Here is a 23,936-nt window from a genome sequence, read left to right on the forward strand (position 1 = left end):
TAGGGATCCTAGGTAGTAGAAGTGAGGAAATAGAAAATTTAAAATATGAAGAAACATCTTATACAAAAGTGTGGAGGTGGGAAATATAAATTCCATGTATAGGGAACAACAAATAGATCAATTTAGCTGGAATCTAAAGAGTGTGGTGGAAATCAATATGAAATCAATCTGGAAAGTTAGGTTGGAGCCATACTGTGGAAGGTCTTGAAATGCCCAGAAAAAGGAGTTTGCATTTTATCCCGGGAGCAATAGGAAGAAGTGGCAAGGTATATGCTACCCTTTATCTTGTTGCCTGAATCACAAAATTTAAGCTTCTTCTGATTCTCTAGGTTAATATGACACCAAAGTGAGTTAATCATTAAATATAAAAGGTATTGAGGAATTTTCCAAGTTGACTGGTTTTGCCTGAGCATTGTACCATATCAGTAGAAATCAGTTTTTTGAAAGAAAATATGCAATGAATCATAAGGGGACTCATTGGGTCTATACTATAGAATCAGCCACATTAGAGACAACCTGTTTTATAAAGAAGAATTATTGAAGATGCAATAGACATATTCCTTTGGATATGATTATGAATAGACTTCCCTTAAATATTAATATATTCCAACTCACTGTTGTTGTCAGGTTCCAGTGTAGTTTCTGTGATCTTAGGACACAGAATCTAAGTTTTCAGTGCTAAAAAGAATGAAATCATTCATGCTATAATGGAATCAACAGTGGATCTAAGGTCAGAGGGCCTGTGTTCAAATTGTGACTCAACTTTTTACCTGTGTGACTTCCTCTCTTTGGGTCTGCCTCCATTTCATCATTTATAAAATGATAAAGAGTTGGACTAAATGATATCTTAAGTATCTTCAAACACAATTCCTTCTATCAAGCCACCATTTAAGACTATTTTGAACCATTTAAGCTGAAGTATAAAGCTTGGGTGTTCTTGGCTCCAAAGCAGATATTTAAAATATGAAAGGGCTCAAAAGAGTGAAAAATTCAGCTATCATTATAGAAAGTCTAGGGGATTTATATGACCTTGAGAAAATTCAGTTTCATTCCAAGTGGCAGAGTTTAGCTCGGAGAAAGCACCCAATAATCAATGAATAAAGCCTCCTTCCTGTTCTCTGGTATAGATGGCAGTAAGCCATATAGATAGGAAAGTGATGGTGGGGGAGGCAAGCAGTAGGAAAATGTCTCCTGAATGGCCCCCCTGCCTTTAACGGACTGTCACTGAACCAGCTGCCTCAAAAAGGGCAAAAACTAGACAGCAAATCTTCTAACAAGAGTCATTAACTAACCAACATCGATCCAGCAAAAAGATTGGAGAGTCTCCTGTCAATGCTCAGAGGATAGAATGTAGATAGATAGCATGATTGGTGATGGCAGCTGAAATGCCTCTCCTCCCTAATTAAGCATGCAACCTCATACTCCTTCTGAAGATGGAGAGGGAATTAAATTCAACTCACATGGGCTAGTCGATCAAATCTGGCAAAGAGTTCATTCAACATCCTGACCAGCTCCTGTGCTGACAAGGTCGTGGAAAGGTTGGTAAATCCTTTAACATCTGCAAAAAGAATACTAAACACAAAAGGGAAGGGGGGTGGTGGTGAGGAGAAAATATATTAATATTTTAATCCATCCTGGGAGACACATCAACACCATGTAAACAAACAAAGCAACTGTGGGTTTGAGATCCTAGCTCTGCTTTGCTGAAGGAGCCAAGGGGGAATGAATGAATGGGCCAGGATTTAAACCTGGTCTAATTCAGGAGGAGGTCAATTCACAGGCTCAGGAAGTGTAAATGAATACTGAAAGCTCCCATTCTTGTTGCTGGCAGACCATTTGTGAGCTGTTTCTAAAACTCACCAATTCTGTTCCAAAAGTAAGTTCCATTGAAACAAAAAAAAATTTTTTTAGGAGAGAATCAGTGAAATTTTAACTAAGTTATATAACTAGCTTTTTGGTTAGGCTATTTCCAAACCATGCTGTCTCTACTATGGATATCTTCATCCTATTTCATGTAGGACTCTGCCCCTAGTACCCTGAGATTGGACAGGTGAAACACTTTCTTTGCATGGTGAACCTAACAAAAGTCACTATGCAATTCCAGACCACTGCCAACTCCTCATCCTCCTCTACTTCTCTACTTTCCAATCCTATTGTTTTCTCTTTTGGAATATAAACTCTTTAAGGGGAGAGAGGGTCTTGCTTGCTTATATTTGTATCCCCAGTGCTTAGAATGGGGATCAGTAGTAAGTATTTTACTTTATAGGATTTTTTTAGGATGCCTGATCTGTAGTAAGTATTTTAAGAGCATTTTTCCATTTATTAATTTATTCAAGTCAGAAAACTGTAAAACATAAAATGATAGTTTAAGTTTTTATAGGACAATTAAGATCGAGGAATTTAATACTAGAAGGAATTTGAGAGATCACATAGGATTGAAATTCTTATTTGTGTGTGTGTGTTTGTGTCATGAACACCTTTGACACTGGTAAAGTGTCAGAATAATATTTTTAAATAATTGAAAAAAATTCTAAATGTCAGGTAGAAGTAAGTAAAAATAAAGATGTAATTTTGTCTCCAATTCTAAGTTTATAGACCTTCTAAAAATCTAAGTTAAAAGCCTTTGATCATGAAGAATTATTGTACAGATGAGAAAACTGAGGCCACTGAGGTGAGGTGACTTGCCCAAAGTCACACAGATAAGAGCCAGAGGGATGTCATAGAGGAATCACAACTTTATGAGCCAGGCAGAGTAAATATTATTATCACTGTTTTATTGATGGGGAAACTGATGCTCAGAGGAAGAACAGTGATTGGCCCATGGCTAACTAGCAGCAAGTATCAAAACAAAGCCTTCTGTTGATTTGCACTTTCCCCTCTTTCCACTATTATATGCTCACTCTCCTCCAGTTATGTTTACCACTGTCCATGCTCTGTGTTAATGTGAATGGAAGATGGCTACCATGTTGGCTCTTTCCTCTAAGGAAGATTTACAGAAAAGAAGAGGAGGCAGAAGTCATACAGTTGGCTGGGTGTATGGATTATGTTGGAAGGGGAAATCTTCTCACTAACAAAGTCAGGGATTTGCCAAAGGATTTGAGTTAGTATTCTCTTCCCTGTGGCATGGCTGCAGGGTGAAGGTGACGGTACATTATAACACCACGGTAAATTTATAGCAACTAGTATTTATGAAGGACCTGCTATATGCCAGTTACTCTGCTAAGCATTCGAGATATAAAGAAAAATGAAAACAGTTCCCTTCTCACAAGGATTTCACAAACTAGTGTGAGAGACAACATGGAAATAACTCTGCATCAGCAACATATAGACAAGATAAATTGGAGATAATCAAAAGAGGCAAGATGCTAGCACTTAAAAGGAGCCAGCCAAAAGCTTTCTGGAGGAGATGGCACTTCCTTTAAATGAAGGAATCCAGGGAAGATTGGAGGCAGAGGTGAGGAGGGAGAGAACTGGATAGACAATAAAAACATTATGAGTCAAGAGATGGAAGTATTTGTGGAAGGAATAAGAAAGAGGTCAGTGTCCTTGGATCAGATAGTATATGGAGGTAAGCAAGGTATAAGAATCCCCAAAATATAGAAGGGGGTAGGATTGAGAAGGACTTTGAATGCAAAATAGATTTTATATTTTATCCTAGAATTGATAAGTAGGCACTGAAGCTTCTTGAGTAGGGGTGGTGGAGATAAGATAAAAACTTGTACTTTAAGAAGATTAATTTGATAGGTAAGTGGAGTATGGGGAGAGATTTCTCTCAGGGACATCAACCAGTAAGTTATTGCTATATTTCAGAGGCAATGTGCTAAGGGCTTGAGGAGGGTGGTGGCACTGTTAGAGGAGAGAAGGTGTATATGAAAGATATTATAAATGTAAAATCAACAAGATGTCAACATATTGAATATGAGAGGTGAAATCCCCGATTGAGGATAACACCTAGGTTGTGGGCCTAGGTGACTAGCAAGATTGTGGTGATCTCAACAGTAACAGAGAAGATTGGCAGAGGGAAGGATTTGGGGGTTAAGAGAATAAGTTCTATTTCAGATATATTGAGTTTAAGAAGTCTAGAGGACATTCAATTAGACATGTCAAGTAGTTTTAGATCCTAGACTATAAGTTAGGAGAGGTTTTAGATCTGGACAAGTAGATCTTTGAATTATTGGGATAGATAGAGATGATGATTGATTCAATGAAGTCGCTAAACTATACAAGGAGAAGAGTAGACCCAAAGGCAAAGCCCTAGAGGGGCACTCAGCATTAACTGTATGAAAATCTGGCAAAGGAGACTGCAAACCAGAATGAGAGAGTGTCCCAGAATCCTAGAGAGATTCTAGGGAGAAAAAGAATGTCAAAGAGAAGAGGATGATTAACAGTGTCAAAAGCTTCAAAAAGGTGAAGAAGATGAGGACTGAGAAAGGCTATTAGATTTGACTGTGAATAGATCACGAACAACTATAAGGAAAACAATTTTAGCTGAATAATGATGCTGGAAGTCAGACTATAGAGGTAAGAGGGGTGAGAGTAAAGGAATTGGAGACAAAGTTTTTTAGATGGTCTTCTTAAAGAAATTCAACCACAAGAAGGAGTAGATATTTGGGAACTATATAATAGAGACAGACAAATCAAGTGAGGTTGTTATTTTTTGTTTGTTTGTTTTTAATACAGAGGAGGCATGGGCATATTTGTAAGTCACAGGAAAGGAGCCACACAGGGAGAGTTTGAAGATAAGTGAGAAAATGGGGACTATAGAAGGGACTATCTACTGGAGAAGACAGGATGGAAGAGTGCACACACATATATAAAAGGGTTCGCCTAGGCAAAAAGGACCATCTTGTCACGTGAAGAAAGATACTGGCAAAAGGCTTTTAAGAGATGTGAGATAAAGAGATTTTATGTAATAGCTTGAGTTTTTTCAGACAAATATGAAGCAAGGTTCTCAGCTGAGAAAATAGGGGGAAGACAAGCCATGGATGTTTTGAAAAGCAATGAAAAGATTTCGTGAAATGACTGTTTCAAGGAGGATAGTGAATTGAGAGTCTTTATTTGATGAGGATTCAGTTGCAATACGTAACATAAATCTGCAGCAGACTGTCAGTCAGCATTGTTTCATCATTTTCCTCCAGATTTATTCCACTGTACATGAGTAGGAGCTAAGAGAGCAGATGTTGAGAGTAATCCAATGTCAGGGTTTAGCATGGCAAGATTTTTAACAGGATAAAATGGCAAAAGATTTGAGAGAAGAGGAAGGTTTGGTGCTGAACTGGTTCACCAAAGTGTCAAGATCAGGAAGAGAAGAGAATAAAGCCAGTGCAGAAAGGATGGCTTAGGAAAGAACTGAGGGGGTCAAGGGATTGGAAGTCACCATGAGGACAAAGCACAGAGTTCAAGGTGACAAGGAGAGTTGAAATGACAATAGATTATGATTAGAAAAAGGAAGATAGGAGAGGCATATTCGTTGGTGATAACAATCAAGGATATGTTTCTAGGTGGGGTGGAGAAATATGTTAGGAGAAATGAATAAGCTGATGAACTGAAAGGTTAGGATGAGGCAACATTGAAATGCATGTTGAAGTACTTTAATATGAAGGCTGGATTTTTTTTGTTTTTTGTTTTTTGTTTTTTTAAACCCTTAATTTCTGTGTATTGGCTCATATGTGGAAGAGTTGTAAAGGTGGGCAATGGGGGTCAAGTGACTTGCCCAGGGTAACACAGCTGGGAAGTGTCTTGAAGGCTGGATTTAGAAAAGAAAGATTATAAATTAGGCACTGACCAATTATGGAAAGAAGATGAATGTCTTGAAGGTCAGTATACAGTGGCTACCAGAATTTTGATCAAGTAATAAATACACATTTAGATGGTACAGTGGATAGCTCTAGAGTCAAGAAGGCCTAAGTTCAAATCCAGACCTAGACACATTAGCTACGTGACCCTGGACAAATCATTTATGCCTATTTGCCTTGATTTCCTCATCTGTAAAATGAACTGGTGAAGAAAATGGCAAATTTCAGTATATTTGCTAAGAAAATCTCAAATGGGGTCATAAAGAGTTGAACATAATTAATTGACTAACCAACAACAAAAAATAAATATAAATTGAGTGAACCTTAAAGGAGGAGAGGTTACTAAGTAATGGTAGAAGAAAGAAAATATGCAAATAGCTTTGGGGAGCAAGTGGTATTCTATTTTTTTTTTTCATTTATTTATTTATTTATTTAGCTATTTATTTTTATTTATTTATTTTGTTAGTTTAAAGTTTTGTCTTCCATCTTGGAGTCAATACAGTGTATTGGCTCCAATGCAGAAGAGTGGTAAGGGCTAGGCAATGGGGGTCAAGTGACTTGCCCAGGGTCACATAGCTAGGAAGTGTCTGAGGCCAGATTTGAACCTAAGAGCTCCCTGATCTAGTCCTGGCTCTCAATCCACTGAGAAGTGGTATTCTAATAGGGCTACCTTGACCAGTAAATTGGAGAGAACAAGGAAAAGTAGAAGTGCTAGAAAGAATATCTAGGAAGGCTGTGACATTAAGAGGGAGACAAGCCTCAGTGAGAGCCTGAAGATAGAAGGTTTAGGAAAGGAAAAGATTTAAGATAAAAATAATTTTTTTTTACCTATAATAGCAGACATTCCAGAGAGCACAGTGTTAGGAGTAGACATTCTAGAGAACACAGTGTGAGGGGTGCATAACCCTAAAGGGAGACATTATAGAGCAGTGTGGGTTAGGGAGCAGTGATGGCCACAGGTACATTTGGGGGCAGTGAATAACTGTAAGGGGCAGTGATAGTATGTGACAGGGGGCACTAAGTAATATTTTTTCTGGAAAGGGGGTGGGAGGCCCAAAAAGTTTGGGAACCATTGGTATGGAGGGACAGGATTTGGGTTGAGATGCATGAGAATAAAGGAGTAGGTAGTGATCAACATAAATTATTTAGAGACTTCAAAAACTGATACAGAACAAATTAAGAAGATTAAGTCAAAAGAACTACATACACAATGACTACAAAAATTAAAAGGAAAATAATACTGAAAGGCTTTATTATTTTAATTAATTCAATGATTCACTCAGTAAAGAGGTGGTGGACTACAGATAAAGAACAAGGCATATGTCTTCACACAATCAATTTGTAGATCTTTGCTTCAAAGAAGGGTTTTATGGGGGATTGACTATTGAGGAAGTAAAAACAAAATAAAGACAATATAGGTCACTGTTTTTTTTTAATTAAAATTTTATAACAACTAGAGAAGAATATATACCTCCAAATGAGAGCTGTTCTCTTAAAAAAAGGTATGAAGATATATATATATATATATATATATATGTATATATATATAATTTTTAAAAGATATCAATGATTGAAAGGAAAAGTTTGAATACTCTTACACACATTCTTTGCCTGCATTAAAGGTCAAAGAATCCCAGAAATGAAAGATTATGGGATTGTGACCCTGAGATTAAGCCTCAAAGTGGGAGAGCCTAAAAAGTCATGAGAGGTGGTAGCATCTTTGGATAATTTTCTAAGAAAATGTTTGTTTCAAGGAGAACAGTTTTCATTCACATGTATAAATTCTGGTGTGATTGTTAAAAATAAATGCAAACAGCAACCCAATGACTTACTTTTTAGCATCTTTTAAGCTTGAGATATTCCAAAGTAAAATCATTCACAATAAATTCTGTCCCGATTAGTGACAGCCATCTTTTTCTAAGGACAATTAAATTTATTTCACTTCATTTATGAAAGAGTCCTTCTAATATCTATGCCTTGATTGCATTCTCTCTGCCTGTCAAAATTACCTTCCTTGAAGAAATGTTCAGATGACATCACCTTTGTGAATTCTTCTTCTCCTGATTGCTTGTTAAGGCTGATCTCTCTCCCTCCTCAAATTACCCTACATTTATTTATCTGTAGTCCTCCAGAGAATGTAAGCTCCATGAGGTTAAGATTATTTGTTTTTAACTATATAGCCCTCATACATAGTAAAAAGGTTCTGTCCTATAAAAGGGAGGAGCTAAAGAAACATTTACTGAATTTCACATGCAAGGTAACTCCATATTGTAATAAGTGACTTTTTTTTTTGGTTGTTTTACGATCTACAAAAGGTTGTGAATTTGATAATAGGAGTGCTATGTAGAAGAGAGATAGCACAATGGCTCTGGGTCCTAGACTTTGTATTAAGAAGATTCAAATTCAAAATCTATCTCATATACTCAGTAGCTATGTGATCCTGGGCAAGACACTTAAAACCGTCTGAAACCTAATATCCTTATTTCTAAAACAATGGTCAGCAACCTTTTTGGCCTTGAGAGCCATAAATGCCTGCGGAAGGAGGAGGATGGAGGCAGAAGGCACTGGAATATGGGGCAGGGGCTGAAGGGCCTCCTGGGACACATTCTGGGGCTCTGCCCAGACTGACCAGTCGGGAGGTGGAGCCAGATATGGCTGGAGAGCCATACGTTACTGACCCCTGTTTTAAAAGAATGGTAAAAAATACTTGTATTTCCAACTTCTCAGGATTGTCATAAAGGTCAAAAGAGATAATATACTTTGCAAACACCAAAATCTCGATGCATTGGTCAGCTGTCATTACTATCATCATTGTTATCACTACTGTTGTTGCTACCTTATTTTACAAAGAGGAAACCTCAGGTCCACCAAATCACAGTATCTTACCTAAAAGCCACCCAGTTAGTAATAGCAGAACCAGGCCTGGTAACTAGGCTTTTGTGCCCCAAATCTTTTTTTGGAGAAGAGGACCTGAGTATGAGATTTAGTCTGTTGCTTTATTGAGCTTTGTATTCTCCTCTCTCAAATGAGAATATTAAAGGTTTGTGCCATTTACACACATGGTTTTGGTAAGGATTGAATGAGACAGTGTTTGCAAAGCACTTTGCAAACTGCAACACGATATGTTGGAGGTCTCCAAATTCTTATCATGTTTTTAGACTATTAAAACTTAACGAAAGGGAGAAAGAGAGAGACAAAGACAAAGATAGAGACAAAGGCAGTGATACAGAGACAAAAAGAAATAGAGTTAGAGAGACAGAGATAGAAAGAAATAGAATTGTTGGGCAAACTCCATCAGAAACACACACACAGGGAGACAGAAATAGTAAAAAGACCACAGCCTTAAATGTTAATGGAGAAATGAAGAAGATGAAAATTGGGGAAGAACCACTGCTTTGTAAGTTACCTAAATCCAGATGTTACAACAATCAATGCAGAATACAAAATTGTAGTGTTATACAGAGCTAGAAGTTTTTAGCAGTGTTATGCCCTTCATCTAGTTCATGCCTTGCATTTATGGCTAACATGGAATGGGATAGCTTTAACAACTGGGATGTAACATGCAGAATTAGATAGAGCTGACTTTGAAGGCAGGAAGAAGTGAGTTCAAAAGCTGGCTCAGATACATTCTGGCTCTGTCCCTAGTAAATCCTTTATCCTAAGTGCTGCAGGTAAATCTGGCAGACCCTTAAGGTACCTAGAAGGTGGCAAGCTACTTTGATAGAAGGAGTTTTCCCATGTGGGAGCTCCCTATACTAATGAAATCACAAGTTCATTCATTCCTTGAAGTGATGCTTTTCCTTCAACTGAAGGTGTTTAAACAGAGGCCAAGTGACCTGTAGTTGGTGTTCATTTTCTAAGCATAAGGTTGAATGGAAAGTTCTATTCTCTTCCAACTTTAAAATTCTACAATCCTACAATCAGGGATTGCCCAAGGCCATATAGAAGTAGAGACACGCCCAATTAGAAGGAATTTTAGAGGTCACTTAGTTCAAAGCATAACTGATCATTCTACAATAACTTTGACAACTATTCTGTTTTCCTTTAAAGACCTCCAGAAATGGAGAATCAGTTAAATTCAAAGGCAGTTCATTTCAACTCAAATCTGCCCCTTATGCAACTTGCCATCCCATTGGCAATGCCAGAAAGTTGAATGTTCTCATGATTATGAAAAACTGACTTTTCTTCTATGATTTCATCTCTATTTACTTCATACAGATGCAAAACTGAGATGAAAGAATGAACGATTTTATTAATAAACTGAGAATTTGGAGCCAAATATCTAGGAAAGGGTGATGATATCAATATAAACCCCCTCAAAAAGGAGAAAATAAAACATAAAAAAAAAGAAAGAATAATATTGGGGAAAAAAGAAGCAAGGACTTGTTTTGAAAACGGTGGGGAGGCAGGTTCAGCAGTGATTCTAGGTTGGCTCCCAGATGCAGGTGGAGGGACCATGCTCCTCAAATATAGAGTACAAGGTTGTATTTTTAACACCAAACAGCCTTCAAGTGGGAAGGAGCCGCTCCACACCAGCTTGTTGATTTTAATTCCTCAATACCTAAAGACGCCATTGGCATTCACTGCTGCTGTAAATAGCAAGAAGGGGAGAGACCCGTTGCCAGCAGCTTGGGCTCTGTGTGGATTCTTCTCCCTTAGAAACAGCTCCCATCACTGAAGAAGCTGAAAAATGTAGGGCAGTAAACTAAATTTTAATTTAGTGCAGTGTGAACTTCTGCAAAAGGGGCTCAATCACAGAGAGCTCAGCTCAGAGATTAAAAAACAAGAAGGCTGAATAGCTTCAGCTGTGCAGGAACAAGGGGTGCTCCAGAAATGGATAATCGAAGAAAAGAAGTTGATATTTATGAAACCCAGTTTTCCTAAGGAATTTGAGCATGCATTCTTTTGAAGTTGGGGAATAGGTTTTTCTTTCTTTCTTTTTTTTTTTATGTGCTTCTTGACAACACTTTTTTTTTCATTTTCTCAGAAATAATCCTTTGAATACTATTTCCTCTAGATTGATTCATTGGTGCTCATAACTATCAAATATATATACACATATATATATGTACATACAACATATATGCTTATGTGGATTATCTACTATGTGCAGTGTTATGTGTTAAGCTCTTGGAGCAAGGAGTTTGCTTCTGACTTGGATATGATCTGCACAAAGAGGTCACTTTTCAATAAAGAAGGAAGGACCTTGGCTAACAAAGGAATTTCAAATTGAGATGTGCCAAGGGCAATAAAGCAGGTACTGGGAAAAGAGGTCTGTTTGTAAGAAGGGGGGAAATTATTTTACCAAAAGGAGGAAGTCAAGATGAGAGGCAATGGGCTTATCTAATCACAAAGTGGAATATTAACATACAAAAGGAATAAATATTCATCATTCTGGACTATGTTTCCAACTTATTGACAAAATCACAGACTGATGTTCCTTCCACCATTTTAATAATAAGTGAATAATAAGAGCAACTCTTACAAACAAAGAAACAGTTCTAACAAACTCTAGAGAGGTCAAAAGTCATCCTAACAAATGCGTGGTAGCATAGTTTAGTGAGTAGAGCCAGGAAGTGTGAAGTCAGGAAGATCTGGGTTCAGGTTTTGCCTCTGTCATATATTAGCTATGTTTTTATGGACAAGTCATGAAATTATTCAACACCTGCAGACAACTCTCTGACTTTAAGTCATAAATGAGCCACTTATCTGCATGGACAGGAGTTTCTACTGATCTAAAAAAACATACATGCACGAATAAACAAAAGTTATTAACTCCTGATTAAACCAAGAAATATCAAGACCTCAAGTGAATTCTAAAGTAAAAGATTAACAAACCAAGTGAAAAGGTCCCTGACATTAATCTTAGGCAGAAGCCATTAAACATAAAAATAAATCAAGTTCATATGGATGAGAGCATGTAAAAAGAGTTGACATTTACATAACCCTTTTAAGCTTTTGGAAAATGTTTTGTATATATGATTGCATTTGGTCCTCAAAACAACTGCATGAGATCATTATTATTTCCATCTTAGAGAGAAGAAAGCTGAGGTTTAGAGAAATCTGAGGTTTAGAGACAAGCAGTCAGGGCCATAAGCCTAGTGAATATCTAAGGAATGACTTGCTCCCAAAGCTTCCTGATTCCAAGTCCAAGGCTCTACCTACTACTCCACAAATGCCTCTCCCCAGACTTCTGCATGTGTGTCCATGTGCATGGTCCATCTCTCACCTGACATTCTCATAGCGATGGATGTAGATCTTGTGGAATTGATGCTGTAAATGCTCATCTTCCACATTGGTCATGTCATTGATCATCTCAAGAACAACAAACCGAGGCAATACAGAAAGTACCAGTCTCTCCTGAAACAAAAGAATAGGCAAAGGTTGGATTAATTAGACCATGGCTTCCTCAATTTCTTTTTAGTTGCTACATATATATATGTGTGTGTGTGTGTGTGTGTGTGTGTGTGTGTGTGTGTGTGTAAAACAATATATGTAACAATCATTTAATACATTTGATTTATTATAAATATGTAATAAATTATAATAAATGAGCTTATCCAAGAGAAACAAATTATCTCATCAGTTATGTCCAAAAATGTCTCCTTTCTTTTTCCTTCTCCCTCCCCAAGAAGGCAGGTAATATGATATAGATTGTACTTATATTATCATATAATACACCTTTCCTTGTTTATCATGTTGTGAAACAAGACACATATTGCCTATCCTACAGAAAAATTTATGGAATAAATAAAATGAAAAATGATATTTCAATTTCTTTTTGACAAAGCTCTCCGATGAAAGCTGCTCTAAGTTCATCCTATCCCATCCAGTAAGCATATAATAATTACCTACCAGGTTCTAGGCACTGTGCTAGACAATTAGAAAACAAAAGAAAGCATCCCTTTCCAATACAGAGCTTATCCTACTGGGGAGGATGCAACATGCAAAATAAAAGTCTATACATAAGAGTTTGAAGAAGGGGGAAATAACTCTTCCAACCATGTAATCAAGAAAGTCTCCCTATAAAGAGTGTCATATACGTTGAGGTCACTGATGTATCAGTGAGGGAAAATTACTTCTTTGGTCAAGAAGTTAAAAGCTTTATTGAGGAAGCCATAACAGATACTAATTGTCTTCTCCTCATCCAGCAATCTGAAATATGTGTCGATCTCATATAACACTTTGAAGAATGTAAGTGAATAAATTACTCAACAACATATCGATTGCGTAGGAATCAAGCATCAATGCCCTTGACTATGGCATACTATAAATCATAAATTAAGTACTCTTGAATTTTCTGTGGACTATTTAAATAGCCTCCCTCTTGGTTTCCCAGCTTCAAGCTTCTCCCCCTTCCAGTCTATTTTTTCCACACTTGACAAAATTATTTCCCTAAAATACAAGTGTGATCATGTCATTATTACTCCCAACCTTCTCACTTTACTTAACTCCAATGGCTCCCTATTACTTTTGGAATTGAAGCTATATGCTCCTCTGCCTGACATTTATACTTCGTCAAGATCAGAACCTTTAAAGCAGTGGTTCCCAAACTTTTTGGCCTACCGCCCCCTTTCAAGAAAAAATATTACTTAGCCCCCTCTAAATTAATTTTTTAAATTTTAATAGCAATTAATAGGAAAGATAAATGCACCTGTGGCCATCACTGTTCCCCTGGATCGCTGCAGCACCCACCAGGGGGCAGTAGCACCCACTTTGGGAATCAGTGCTTTAAAGTACCAGTTCTCAAACTATACTCTGAAGCAATAATTATCAAAACCACTTGGAATTAGTTAAAAAATATATTGATCAGTAGAAGATATTAGGCATGTATCCTAACAAAGAGAAGAAACCTAGTGGCCTAGGATTTCATAAACACAAACACAAACACAAAGTTAGGATTCACTATCTGTTAAAAACTGATGGGTAAATTGAATAGCATTATGGAAAAAGTTATTTATACCCAAATACTTCACATCTTTTACCAACAAGATAAGTAAGGATATATGACCTACATAAAAGGTCACAAAATAAGAAGAAATAATCTATAATTTCTATAGATAAGGGAATAGTTAATGACTACATAAAGCTTATAGAGAATTTCCAAAGATAAAACATGTTTTCAAAACATGGTTCGATAAAACTAAAAAAAAATTTTTTGCAGACAAATCAAATATAGCTATGATTAGAAGAGAATTAATTAACTGGGGAAAAAAATCCCTGCAGAAGGTTTCTCTGATAAAGGTATCATTTGCAAAACTACATAATGAGCTTATGCAAATTTATAAGCATTACTGTTATTCCAGATTTAATAAATTGAGGAAGCTAGGTGACATAATGGGTAGATTACTGTACCTGGAGTTAAGAATATTTTAATATAAATGTGGCCTCAGACACTAATAGCTATGTGACCAGAGGCAAGTCACTTATACACTTATTTGGCTCCTTTTCCTGATGTTTAAAAATGTTATTATAATAGCCCATCCTTCCATACAGGATTGTTGAGAAGATCAAATTAGATAATAATTGTAAAACATTTTGCAAACCTTAAAATGCTATATAGATGCTAGATATTGTAATAATTATTATTGAAAAGTGACCTCTAAGTGTCTAAACAAGCAATTCTCAAGGAAGTAAACTCAGGCTATTTATAGCGATGTGAACAAATGCTTTAAATAACTAATAATTACAGAAATGCAAATAAAGCAATTAGGAGTTTACACCTCACACCTATCAGAGTGGAAATATGATTTTTAAAATGGCAAATGTTGGAGCCTTCAGGAAAACAGGATCACTGTTAACACTGTTGGTGGAACTCTGAGATGGTTTAGCCATTTGGAAAATCATGTGGAATTATATGCAAAAGTTCTAAACAGTACATGCCCTTTGGACTTTGACCTAGCCATACCACTGGTTGGTCTATACCCAAGAGAACAAAGGAAATATCTTTCCTTCTTCCCTCTTACCCTCCTGCTTGTTCTGTACACATGATATTCTTTCAATTTCTGCTCCTTTGCACTCCCCATTCCTGGAATACATTCCCTCTTCACTTCTGTCTCTTGGACTTGCTGTTTTTTTTTTTTGTTTGTTTTTTTATTAATGCTAGGACTTGAATGTAGATTGCCTGACTTATGGTCCTTTTCATATCAGAATGCTGCTACTGGGGATGCTTAGCCTCAAGGAGAGAAAATTCAATAGAAACTCTTTTGTTTGACTATAAAGCCCTCTACAACCTGGCTTCAATTTTTTCTTTCCAACCTTAATATACATTTCTCCCCATTCTACACTCTATAGACCTGTCAGATTGGCTTTCTAGTTCTCTCTTGAAGGTAATATTCCATCTACTATCTCCATATTTTGCACTTGAGTTCCTGTTTGGAATACTATCCTTCCCCATCTCTGTCTTAGAATTCCTAGTTTCTTTCAATGACCAGCTTATAGGTCATTTCCTATAATTCTTCTTGCTCTCCCCAGCTTTAAGTGCCCCCCCTTAACCTCCACATTGTATTAATTTTCCATATATTTTCCATATATTTATAAGCTTGAAGGAAGAAAGATTTATTTTGTATTCTTGGCATCTATCATATTATCTGGCACATGGATGAATGCAGGTTCTTAATTCATGCTTTTGGATTGACCAATTATATCTTCAAATATTGGAATGGCTGGTCTCACCTGTAGATGAATGACTAGGTCTATTGTATAAAATTTGAGATGCAGGAACACAATGCAGTAGAAAGAATTCTTTGGCAAATAATTTAGAAAGATCTAAGAACCCTGCAATTAGGAACCAAGATTCCAGAGCACCAATGATGAAGAATGATACCCATCTCCTGACAGAGATAATTCACACATTTTTTAACATGGCCAGTGAGGTTTTTGTTTTTGCTTACAATGTATATTTATTACCAGTGTTATATTTTTCTTTTTTTTCCCAAGCGAGGAGATAGAAGAAAGACAAAATAAATGTTTACCAATTGAAAAATATTAATCTACTTTGATCAGTACAATTATCCACCACAACTCAAAAGGACTCAAGATGAAAAATGCTATGTTCTTCCAGATAAAGAACTGATGGATTCAGATTGCAAATTTAAGCATATTTTTTCCTTTAATTTTTCTTACTACTCTCTTTCCCAGAATATGACTAATGTAATGCAAGGTGGCTAACAGAAACTTTTTGCTTCTGTAATTTCTAATGGTCACAAAAAGTCAGTTAAACATCTTAGAATCTTCAGAAAATCAGTTAGGACTTGAAGCTATAAATAGAGGTGAAGTTCCAACTGATGGGACTTTTGCCTTCTGGCTTTCGCTATGGCTGGAGGCTTTTGCTTTGGTCTTTCGCCTAATTGCTTCGGCCTTGGCCTGTGCTTATTTTGTTTTGGGGAAATTTGGATCTATCTCATTTCTCTGGACCTCTCCCTGATCTCCTGTCTCCATCCCTCTCCTTCCCTGATTTTCCTTTGGGTTCTGGTTGGAAGGGAGGGCTTGGTGATTGAACATTGTGGGTTTTAGTTTCTTTAGATAATTAGAGTATCCTCAAATAAGTTACCCCTAGATTTGATAAAGACTTTATTTAAAAGGCAGTCAAATCTTCCTTGACTGGGAGAGCCAGAATCTCTCTGTCTAAACCTCTCCGCGACCCATCCCCCACCTTCACCCTCTCCCTAGCAGCAGTTAGGAAATCCTGAACCCCTCCCCCCTTCTGACTGACCCTGGTATTAATAAATCCCCTTGTTACCTATTCAAGCCCTCTGGTGAATCATTGTGTTGAAAATTAAGGGGAAGGAATCATTTTCTTTTATTTCTTGAAAAAACTCAGGCATCCATCTTGGCAGGAAGTACCTCCCTCAAGACTTCCTCCAGCCATCAGTTTGACTGGCAGGGAGGGGCCCCCTCGACCCCTCCCTCAAGAGACTGGAGAAACTAACAAGAGAAACCCTCCAGCCAAACATTTCTTACTGGCCCTGGTTTCCTCTCTGTATTCTCTGTTTCAAGCCTCTGGGAATAAACCTGTTTGAGCTGCCCTCTCCTACATACCCCATTTCCTCTATCTCCTATATACCTTCCCTTACCTTCATTCCTCTTCCAATCACCTTATAATCCCCTAATATTCCCTTTATCCTTCCTCACACCCAAATTGCATTTCATTTGACCCACTCAGATCACCTTATTTATATTTTTTGATAACACTAACACAAAACTATGTTTTGTTTTGCATTACATCATATAAATTATATATATATGTATATATATGTNTCCCTCAAGACTTCCTCCAGCCATCAGTTTGACTGGCAGGGAGGGGCCCCCTCGACCCCTCCCTCAAGAGACTGGAGAAACTAACAAGAGAAACCCTCCAGCCAAACATTTCTTACTGGCCCTGGTTTCCTCTCTGTATTCTCTGTTTCAAGCCTCTGGGAATAAACCTGTTTGAGCTGCCCTCTCCTACATACCCCATTTCCTCTATCTCCTATATACCTTCCCTTACCTTCATTCCTCTTCCAATCACCTTATAATCCCCTAATATTCCCTTTATCCTTCCTCACACCCAAATTGCATTTCATTTGACCCACTCAGATCACCTTATTTATATTTTTTGATAACACTAACACAAAACTATGTTTTGTTTTGCATTACATCATATAAATTATATATATATATGTATATATATGTACATATATATATATATATTTATATAGTAGGAATCTCTTCTTGCCTTCTCAATGGTTAGAAGAGAAGGTAGAGAAAAGCAAAAAAAAATGGGAACAAAAAATGAAACTTCAAAACCATTAATTTTTTAAAGAAAGAATTTTGTATTTGTAGTCCAGGATATCAATTTGAAGCCTAGCTCTGCAACTTACTACTTATGTGATAATGGATAAGACTGTTACTTCTCTGGACCTCAATTTACTCACCTATAAAATGATAAAATAAAGGATCTTGATTAGATGACCTCTAACATCTTTTCCAGCTCTAAATATATGATCTTGTAAGTTATATGTATTCAGATTGGGACCAGACATAAAGGGGGGGGGGGATTACTAAAATTACTAACAGATTGTCTTGTCAGATAATGGTGTTGTGGGAGAGCTAAGATGGGTTCTGGCCCAAAGTATTGGCAACTCAGACTCAATTCATCTGAAGGCATGAAAGTGTTTATTCAAGGATGATGCAGGTAGTATGTCTGGGGTAATGGAAATAGCCAGGGTGGTAGAATGGCTCAGGGAGATGGAATGACCCTTGCAGTGATAGAATGTTTGCAGTTGTTGCAAGGATTCAGGATGCTAGATTTATAGAATGTCTGAGGGAATGCCCCCTCCCATTCTTGGAAACTATGTTTTTTCAGAATGTTCCTCCCTTGGTTGTTTCAGGACATTCCAGGCTAAAAAAAAATGGAAAATGAGCATTGGGGAGGTGGGTACCTTTTCAAGTGGAGGTGTGTTTTAAAGGTGATGAACTTTAGGGAACAAAAAAAAGAAAGGGGGCATGCTCAGGATTTGGGGAATTTCCCCTAACTATAAAGATTTCCCTTTAATTGTAATGATCCCCAGTGCTCATGTGTTGTGTTCCTTCCATGTCCTGCTTAATGTCACATGTCAATCATTGAAATATATTGGGTACCCTCTTCTATAAGTTTGGAATGTTGGCAAGCTCTTATCAGCTAAGAGGAAGGCACAGGGAAAGTGCAGGGCAATATATATCGTGGGGAAAGCACAGGATTGCAATATACTTTTCTACATTCTATTTTGCAATATTTGTTAACTGGTCAAAAACATAGGATCTCATAGCACCAGGTTCTGTCTCCATCACAGCTCACCCCCATCACTGGTATTCTTTTCTTGAGGATATTCAAATACAGACTAGATGATCATTTGTGGAGAGCCCTAGTTTGTTACTGTTCAATCATTTCAGTTGTGTCTGGCTCTTCAGACCTGTTCAGGGTTTTCTTGACAAAGATAATGGAGTGATTTGCCATTTCCTTCTCTGGCTCATTTTATAGGCAAACAAGGATAAGTGACTTGCCCAGGGTCGTGCACTTAGTAAGTATCTGAGGTCAGATGAATCTTTCTGATTCTTGGAACTGTGCCATCTAGCTGCTCTAGAGCACTGGTGTCAAAACTCAAATAGAAGTGAGGTCCGCTGATTCTGATTTAAGGATCCCTGAAAGTCACAACTTGATTTAATTTCCCAATTTCATTTTAATCTGGATTGGGGAGTACTGTTGACTGCATGCCATGTGTTTGACACCTCTGGTCTAGAGGACAAGTAGAAGATTTTCTTGGTCAGATGACTCAGGTTCCTAACAACTCTAGGATTCTATTCTCCTCATTGAAATATCAAAAGAACTTTACTATAAAATAGTACAGTAGTTTATGATGGAAAATCAGCATAGCATAGTAACTAAAAAGCTGATTTTGAAGCCTGGAGGATGGACGTACAAGTTCTGTCTCTGGTATGTACTGGTTGTACAACCCTGAGAAAGTCCTTTTAGTACTCTGGATAAATTTCTAAGACTACAAATTGAAGAGAAGATGCAGACCGAATTGGTAAAAAGGAATTCATCCTGGAATTCCTTATTCCAGTGAAATAACTGGTCCAGTCACTATCCTTCTTTTTCTGACAGTTCTTGTTTATATATCATTTTAAAGTTTCCCGAAGTGCTTTAATTATAATGCTTCCTTTGAATCTTATATAATCTCTGGGGTGGATAAAGTTTATAGATAAGGAATCTGAAGCTCAAAATGGTCAATCAATAAGCATATATTAAGTAAAGTACTAAACACTAGAAATACAAATACAAGTAGAAAGACTGTCCAAATATTTAAGGAACTTCCATTTGGGAAAGTCAACACAAAAAAGGAAACTCCAAAGGGATGGGGGAAGGATGAGTGAGGAGACAAAGGTACCCAGAAAAAGGTCATAATAAAGAAAGAGCAAAAAGGGTACTCTGGAAAATGAGACTTAGCTTCTTTCCTGATATGGAGGTTCTGAGATGAACCATCCAAGGACATGCCCAGAGTTGCAGCTATGTATTTCTGCTAAGTTGGTATGGCTTCCCAATTTTAACTGCAGGACTGTATAAAGTCACAGACAACCACTACATGATCCCATACATTACCAAGTGATTCTGCATCAGTATTAAATTTGATCCTTTCAATACCTCTTGGAGTTAAATAGCACAAGTATGATTATCTCTAACAGATGGAGTTGGGACTTTATAATCCTCGTCTTCTAACCCCAAGACCAAGGTAATATCATAACATCATTCCTTTTTCTTCATACCACCTTAAACAGTGCATAGACTCTGAATACTTTATTATTTTTATAATCAATAGTAGTATTTGTCAAAATCTCTGGAATAATTTATTATCATCAGAAAACTGTTAGTTGTTGAGCGAGAACTGGAATGGAGTGACTTGGAGACATTGAATATTCTTTGAGGAACTACAGAAAATTAAATAAGATCTAGTCTTGGTACTCTGATTGTTTTTCAAAGACAACCTACTTTCTATCCCAAGTCTTCCCTTGTCCAGGTTAAACATTTCTAATTCTTTAGGGGATTCACATATGATGCATTCCCAGTCTTCATATGAAGACAGTTCCACTCCTCAGTATAAAAGAGGGGATGTTTGTTTTATATTTCAAGCAAATATCAGATAGCTTTTGTTGATTAGACTGCACATGGATTTTTGACTGTGTGTGTGTTAAATTAGATTACCTCTGAGAACCTTTCTTCTCTGACAAGCTATCATCCTATATTTCTAAGCCTGTTTTTATTCTAAGGCAATGACATTGACTTCTATTCACTTTTTATTATCTCTTCCTAATGCTCATCTCCACCTCTATCCCCAAGGTTTCCATATAAATAAATGCTTATTATCTAATTAAAGTAGTGGGCTAAAACGATAGGAAGAAAGATCTAAGTTGGATAGAAAAAAAAATCAACAATAAGAGAAAGTGAATATTGAAAAGCTACTGAGGGAAAATGAGACATAGACCAGTAAGTATTCTGAACGATATTTAAAAAGAGAATTGAAAACTAGTTATCTACAGTTTATTTATTAATATATAATTCCACCTAGAGGAAAAGATGATTTCAAAATAGCTGAATTGGAATCCTTTGCTATTGGACATTGAGCATGTCATTTAACCTGTGGGTCTTACTTTTCCTATCATTAAAATGAAGGTGTTGGACTAGATGACATCTCCAAATCTAGGATTTTGTGAACAATGATCCTTCATTTTCAATGATCCCTAAGATCAACTAAGATTATTTATTATTTTTCTCCTGCAAAGATCATATTTGAACACTCAACATTCATTCAATCATGATTTCTTGTATGTTCAATGCAGTCATCCTCTCTCTCTCTCTCTCTCTCTCTCTCTCTCTCTCTCTCTCTCTCTCTCTCAGACACATTAAATGTGTGACTCTGGGAGAGTTATTTTAACTCTCTCAGGCTCAGTTTCAGGGCAGCAAGAGCATCTACTCCCCAGGATGGTTGTGGGGACCAAATGAGATAATGATTACAAAGTATCTTGCAAAATGTAAAATGCTCTTATTGTGGTTATCACTTTACATCTTTAAAATAAAGGTAAAATAATGATCACATGTAGCTGATTTCTGGAAGAGTTATACAATAGCATAAAGAACAACTTTTTTTAAAACCCTTATCTTCTACCTTAGAATATATACTCTGTATTGGTTCCAAGGCAGAAGAGCAGTAAAGGGAGCAACGGGGATTAAGTGACTTGCCCAGGGTGACACAGATAGGAAGTGACTGAGGCTACATTTGAACTCGGTATTTCCCTTCTCTAGACCTGGATCCCAATCCACTGTACCACCTAGCTGCCCCCTACAGAACAATTATTAAAATTCCCTGAAAAGAGGACCTTCTGAAATATAGAGTTCAATTTAATTTTAAAAATATTAAGTAAGCCACTGCCATGTGTACTCAAGAGTACAAAGAAAAAATGACTAAGTCCTTATTTATGGTAAACTTACATTATTAGTACGAGCCCATCTGAGGAAGAGGGGAATACTAACAACTTAGGAGAATCAAGGCAAGCTTCAAAGAGGAAGTGACATTTGGGTTGAGTTTTGAAAGAATAATATTACTTCTTGCTCAGCTGCATAAAAATATTCTTTTCCCTCCCCGCTACCTTGGTCATTTCTGAAAAACATACCATGAACTCTATTTTTCCAATCAGTAACTGATGAGAAAAGGCATCATGGGATCTTATTAGAGTTACAGGAGATGTCTGAAATCAGTCTGTAATCCCTAGCTCTCTTCAGAGCTCGATGGGTCCTAAGAAGGTCTTTCCTAAATCTCTTGGTTGTTAGTGAAATCTTTCCTCTGACCTCGATTATGTTGTATTTTTTTTATACATTCCATATTGACTTCTCTGTGTACTTGTGGTTCCTCCCCTTTCTCAAAAGAATGTAAGCTCCTAGAGAACAGGGACTGTTGTTTTGTCTTTGTATTATCAGGCTTAGTATAGTTTTGGGGAGTTAGTGTTTAATAAATGACTGTTGAATTGGATTGAACCAATTTAAATCCTCAGTTTTCCAAATAAGTAAACTGAAATCTAGAGAATGAAATCACTTATCCAAAGACATGAGTCTAATTATAGTATCTTAAAATTGTACCTTTGACATGTATATAAACACACAACATATATATACATATATATACATGTATGCATGTATAAAACTTTGTGGACTTTGGTTTAAAAGTCTAGCCCTATAGAGCAGGGGTCCAAAAACTTGTCTTACCTTTTTTTTAATCTTTAAAACATAAAATAATTTAACTTTCGTATCCAAAAACTTCTATTTACTATTTTTAATAATTGTATTTAGGGGGCAGTTATGTGGTTTAGTAGATTCAGAGCCAAGCCTAGAGACAGGAGGTTGTTGCTTCAAATCTGGCCTCTGGACACTTCCTAGCTATATGACCCTGGGTAAGTCACTTAACCCCCACTGCCTCCCCTTGCCACTCTTCTGCCTTGGAATCAATACATGGTATTGATTCTAAGATGGAAGTTATGGTTTAAAAAAAATAACTGTATTTAATATAAATGGTTTTCTCTGTAACCCAATGAATCTTTAAAAAAAAAAACCTTCACTTTAATAGCATACTGAGATGGGGTCTTTAGGCATATGTGTCAGAGGGGCTTGTGACACACACAAAAAAGATTGAGAATGTTTGGTGTATAATTCCCCTAATGGAAACTTCTCTACCAATTATAGTTTTAAAGAAGTGCCTGGGGTGCTGAGAAATTGTGACTTGCTTCTGAATCATCGAACCAATTCATATTAGAAGTGATGCTAGAACTTCCCATTAGATTACAAACTCTTTGAGGGCAGGAAGTGTTTTTTTGCCCTCTGTTGCTTAGCAGAGAGTCTGGCAAATAGTAAGTTCTCAATTAATGGTTTTTTTGGTTTTTTTTTTATTGAGTTTCTTGATTCAAGTACTGCTTTCCTTCCACTATACAAAGCAGTCTCTATCTCAATGAAGTTCCTTCCTCCTAGCAAAGGCATCACTGAATAGACTTTCAGACTCTATGGCCATTCCACTCTAACTCTCTTTTTTATCCCTCTATACTCATCCTTAATTTATGGTCTTAGAAAGCTGCTTGGGGACAACAGTTAAAGGATTTAATTAAAGGCTATCATGTGTCAGAAGTGGGACTCCTATCCAGAATGGTCTACCTTGCCTAACTATGTTCATTTGTATACAACACTTGTCTAAACCTGTATTTCCATTGTTCAGACAAGAACTTCTGTATAACACAGAATGGCAATTATTCTACAATTTAGGGTCTCAGATCTTTGCCAGGGCTGCTGAGGGGCTTAACGACTTACCTTACTAATATGTATCAAATTCACATTTTTTCTGACTCAAGGCTAGTCTTTTCTCATTATAGAAAATTGAAAGAAAGCTTACTGTTATGAAAATTTGTGGTTATGTCATTTTGATATGGGTTATGGGCTTCTCCTGGATACCCCAAAACCCCAGAGGTATCCCAGGTGTGCAAGATATGCAGGTATGCAAAAGGTATGCAAGAAATTCTTTTTCTTGCATTGTTGTAGTGCAGGAGGAAGGAATGTGACTTTGAACAAATAAACCTCATGATAAGGAG

At 36.9% G+C, this 23,936-nt stretch overlaps 1 protein-coding gene across 1 annotated transcript in view; it reads right to left on the reverse strand.

Annotated features, from left to right (window-relative positions):
- Nucleotides 1-23,936, reverse strand: part of ADCY8 (adenylate cyclase 8) — a 345,650-nt gene that overhangs the window by 186,584 nt on the left and 135,130 nt on the right. Inside the window, exons 3-4 of the mRNA XM_044669210.1 lie at nt 12,025-12,155; nt 1,461-1,572 (exon numbers count right to left, since the gene is read on the reverse strand). Of these exons, the coding sequence (XP_044525145.1) occupies nt 1,461-1,572; nt 12,025-12,155 (243 nt within the window). The remainder of the gene's footprint in view (nt 1-1,460; nt 1,573-12,024; nt 12,156-23,936) is intronic.

This window comes from Gracilinanus agilis, chromosome 1 (genome assembly GCF_016433145.1).
Source record: "Gracilinanus agilis isolate LMUSP501 chromosome 1, AgileGrace, whole genome shotgun sequence".
NCBI classification, from domain to species: Eukaryota; Metazoa; Chordata; class Mammalia; order Didelphimorphia; family Didelphidae; genus Gracilinanus; species Gracilinanus agilis.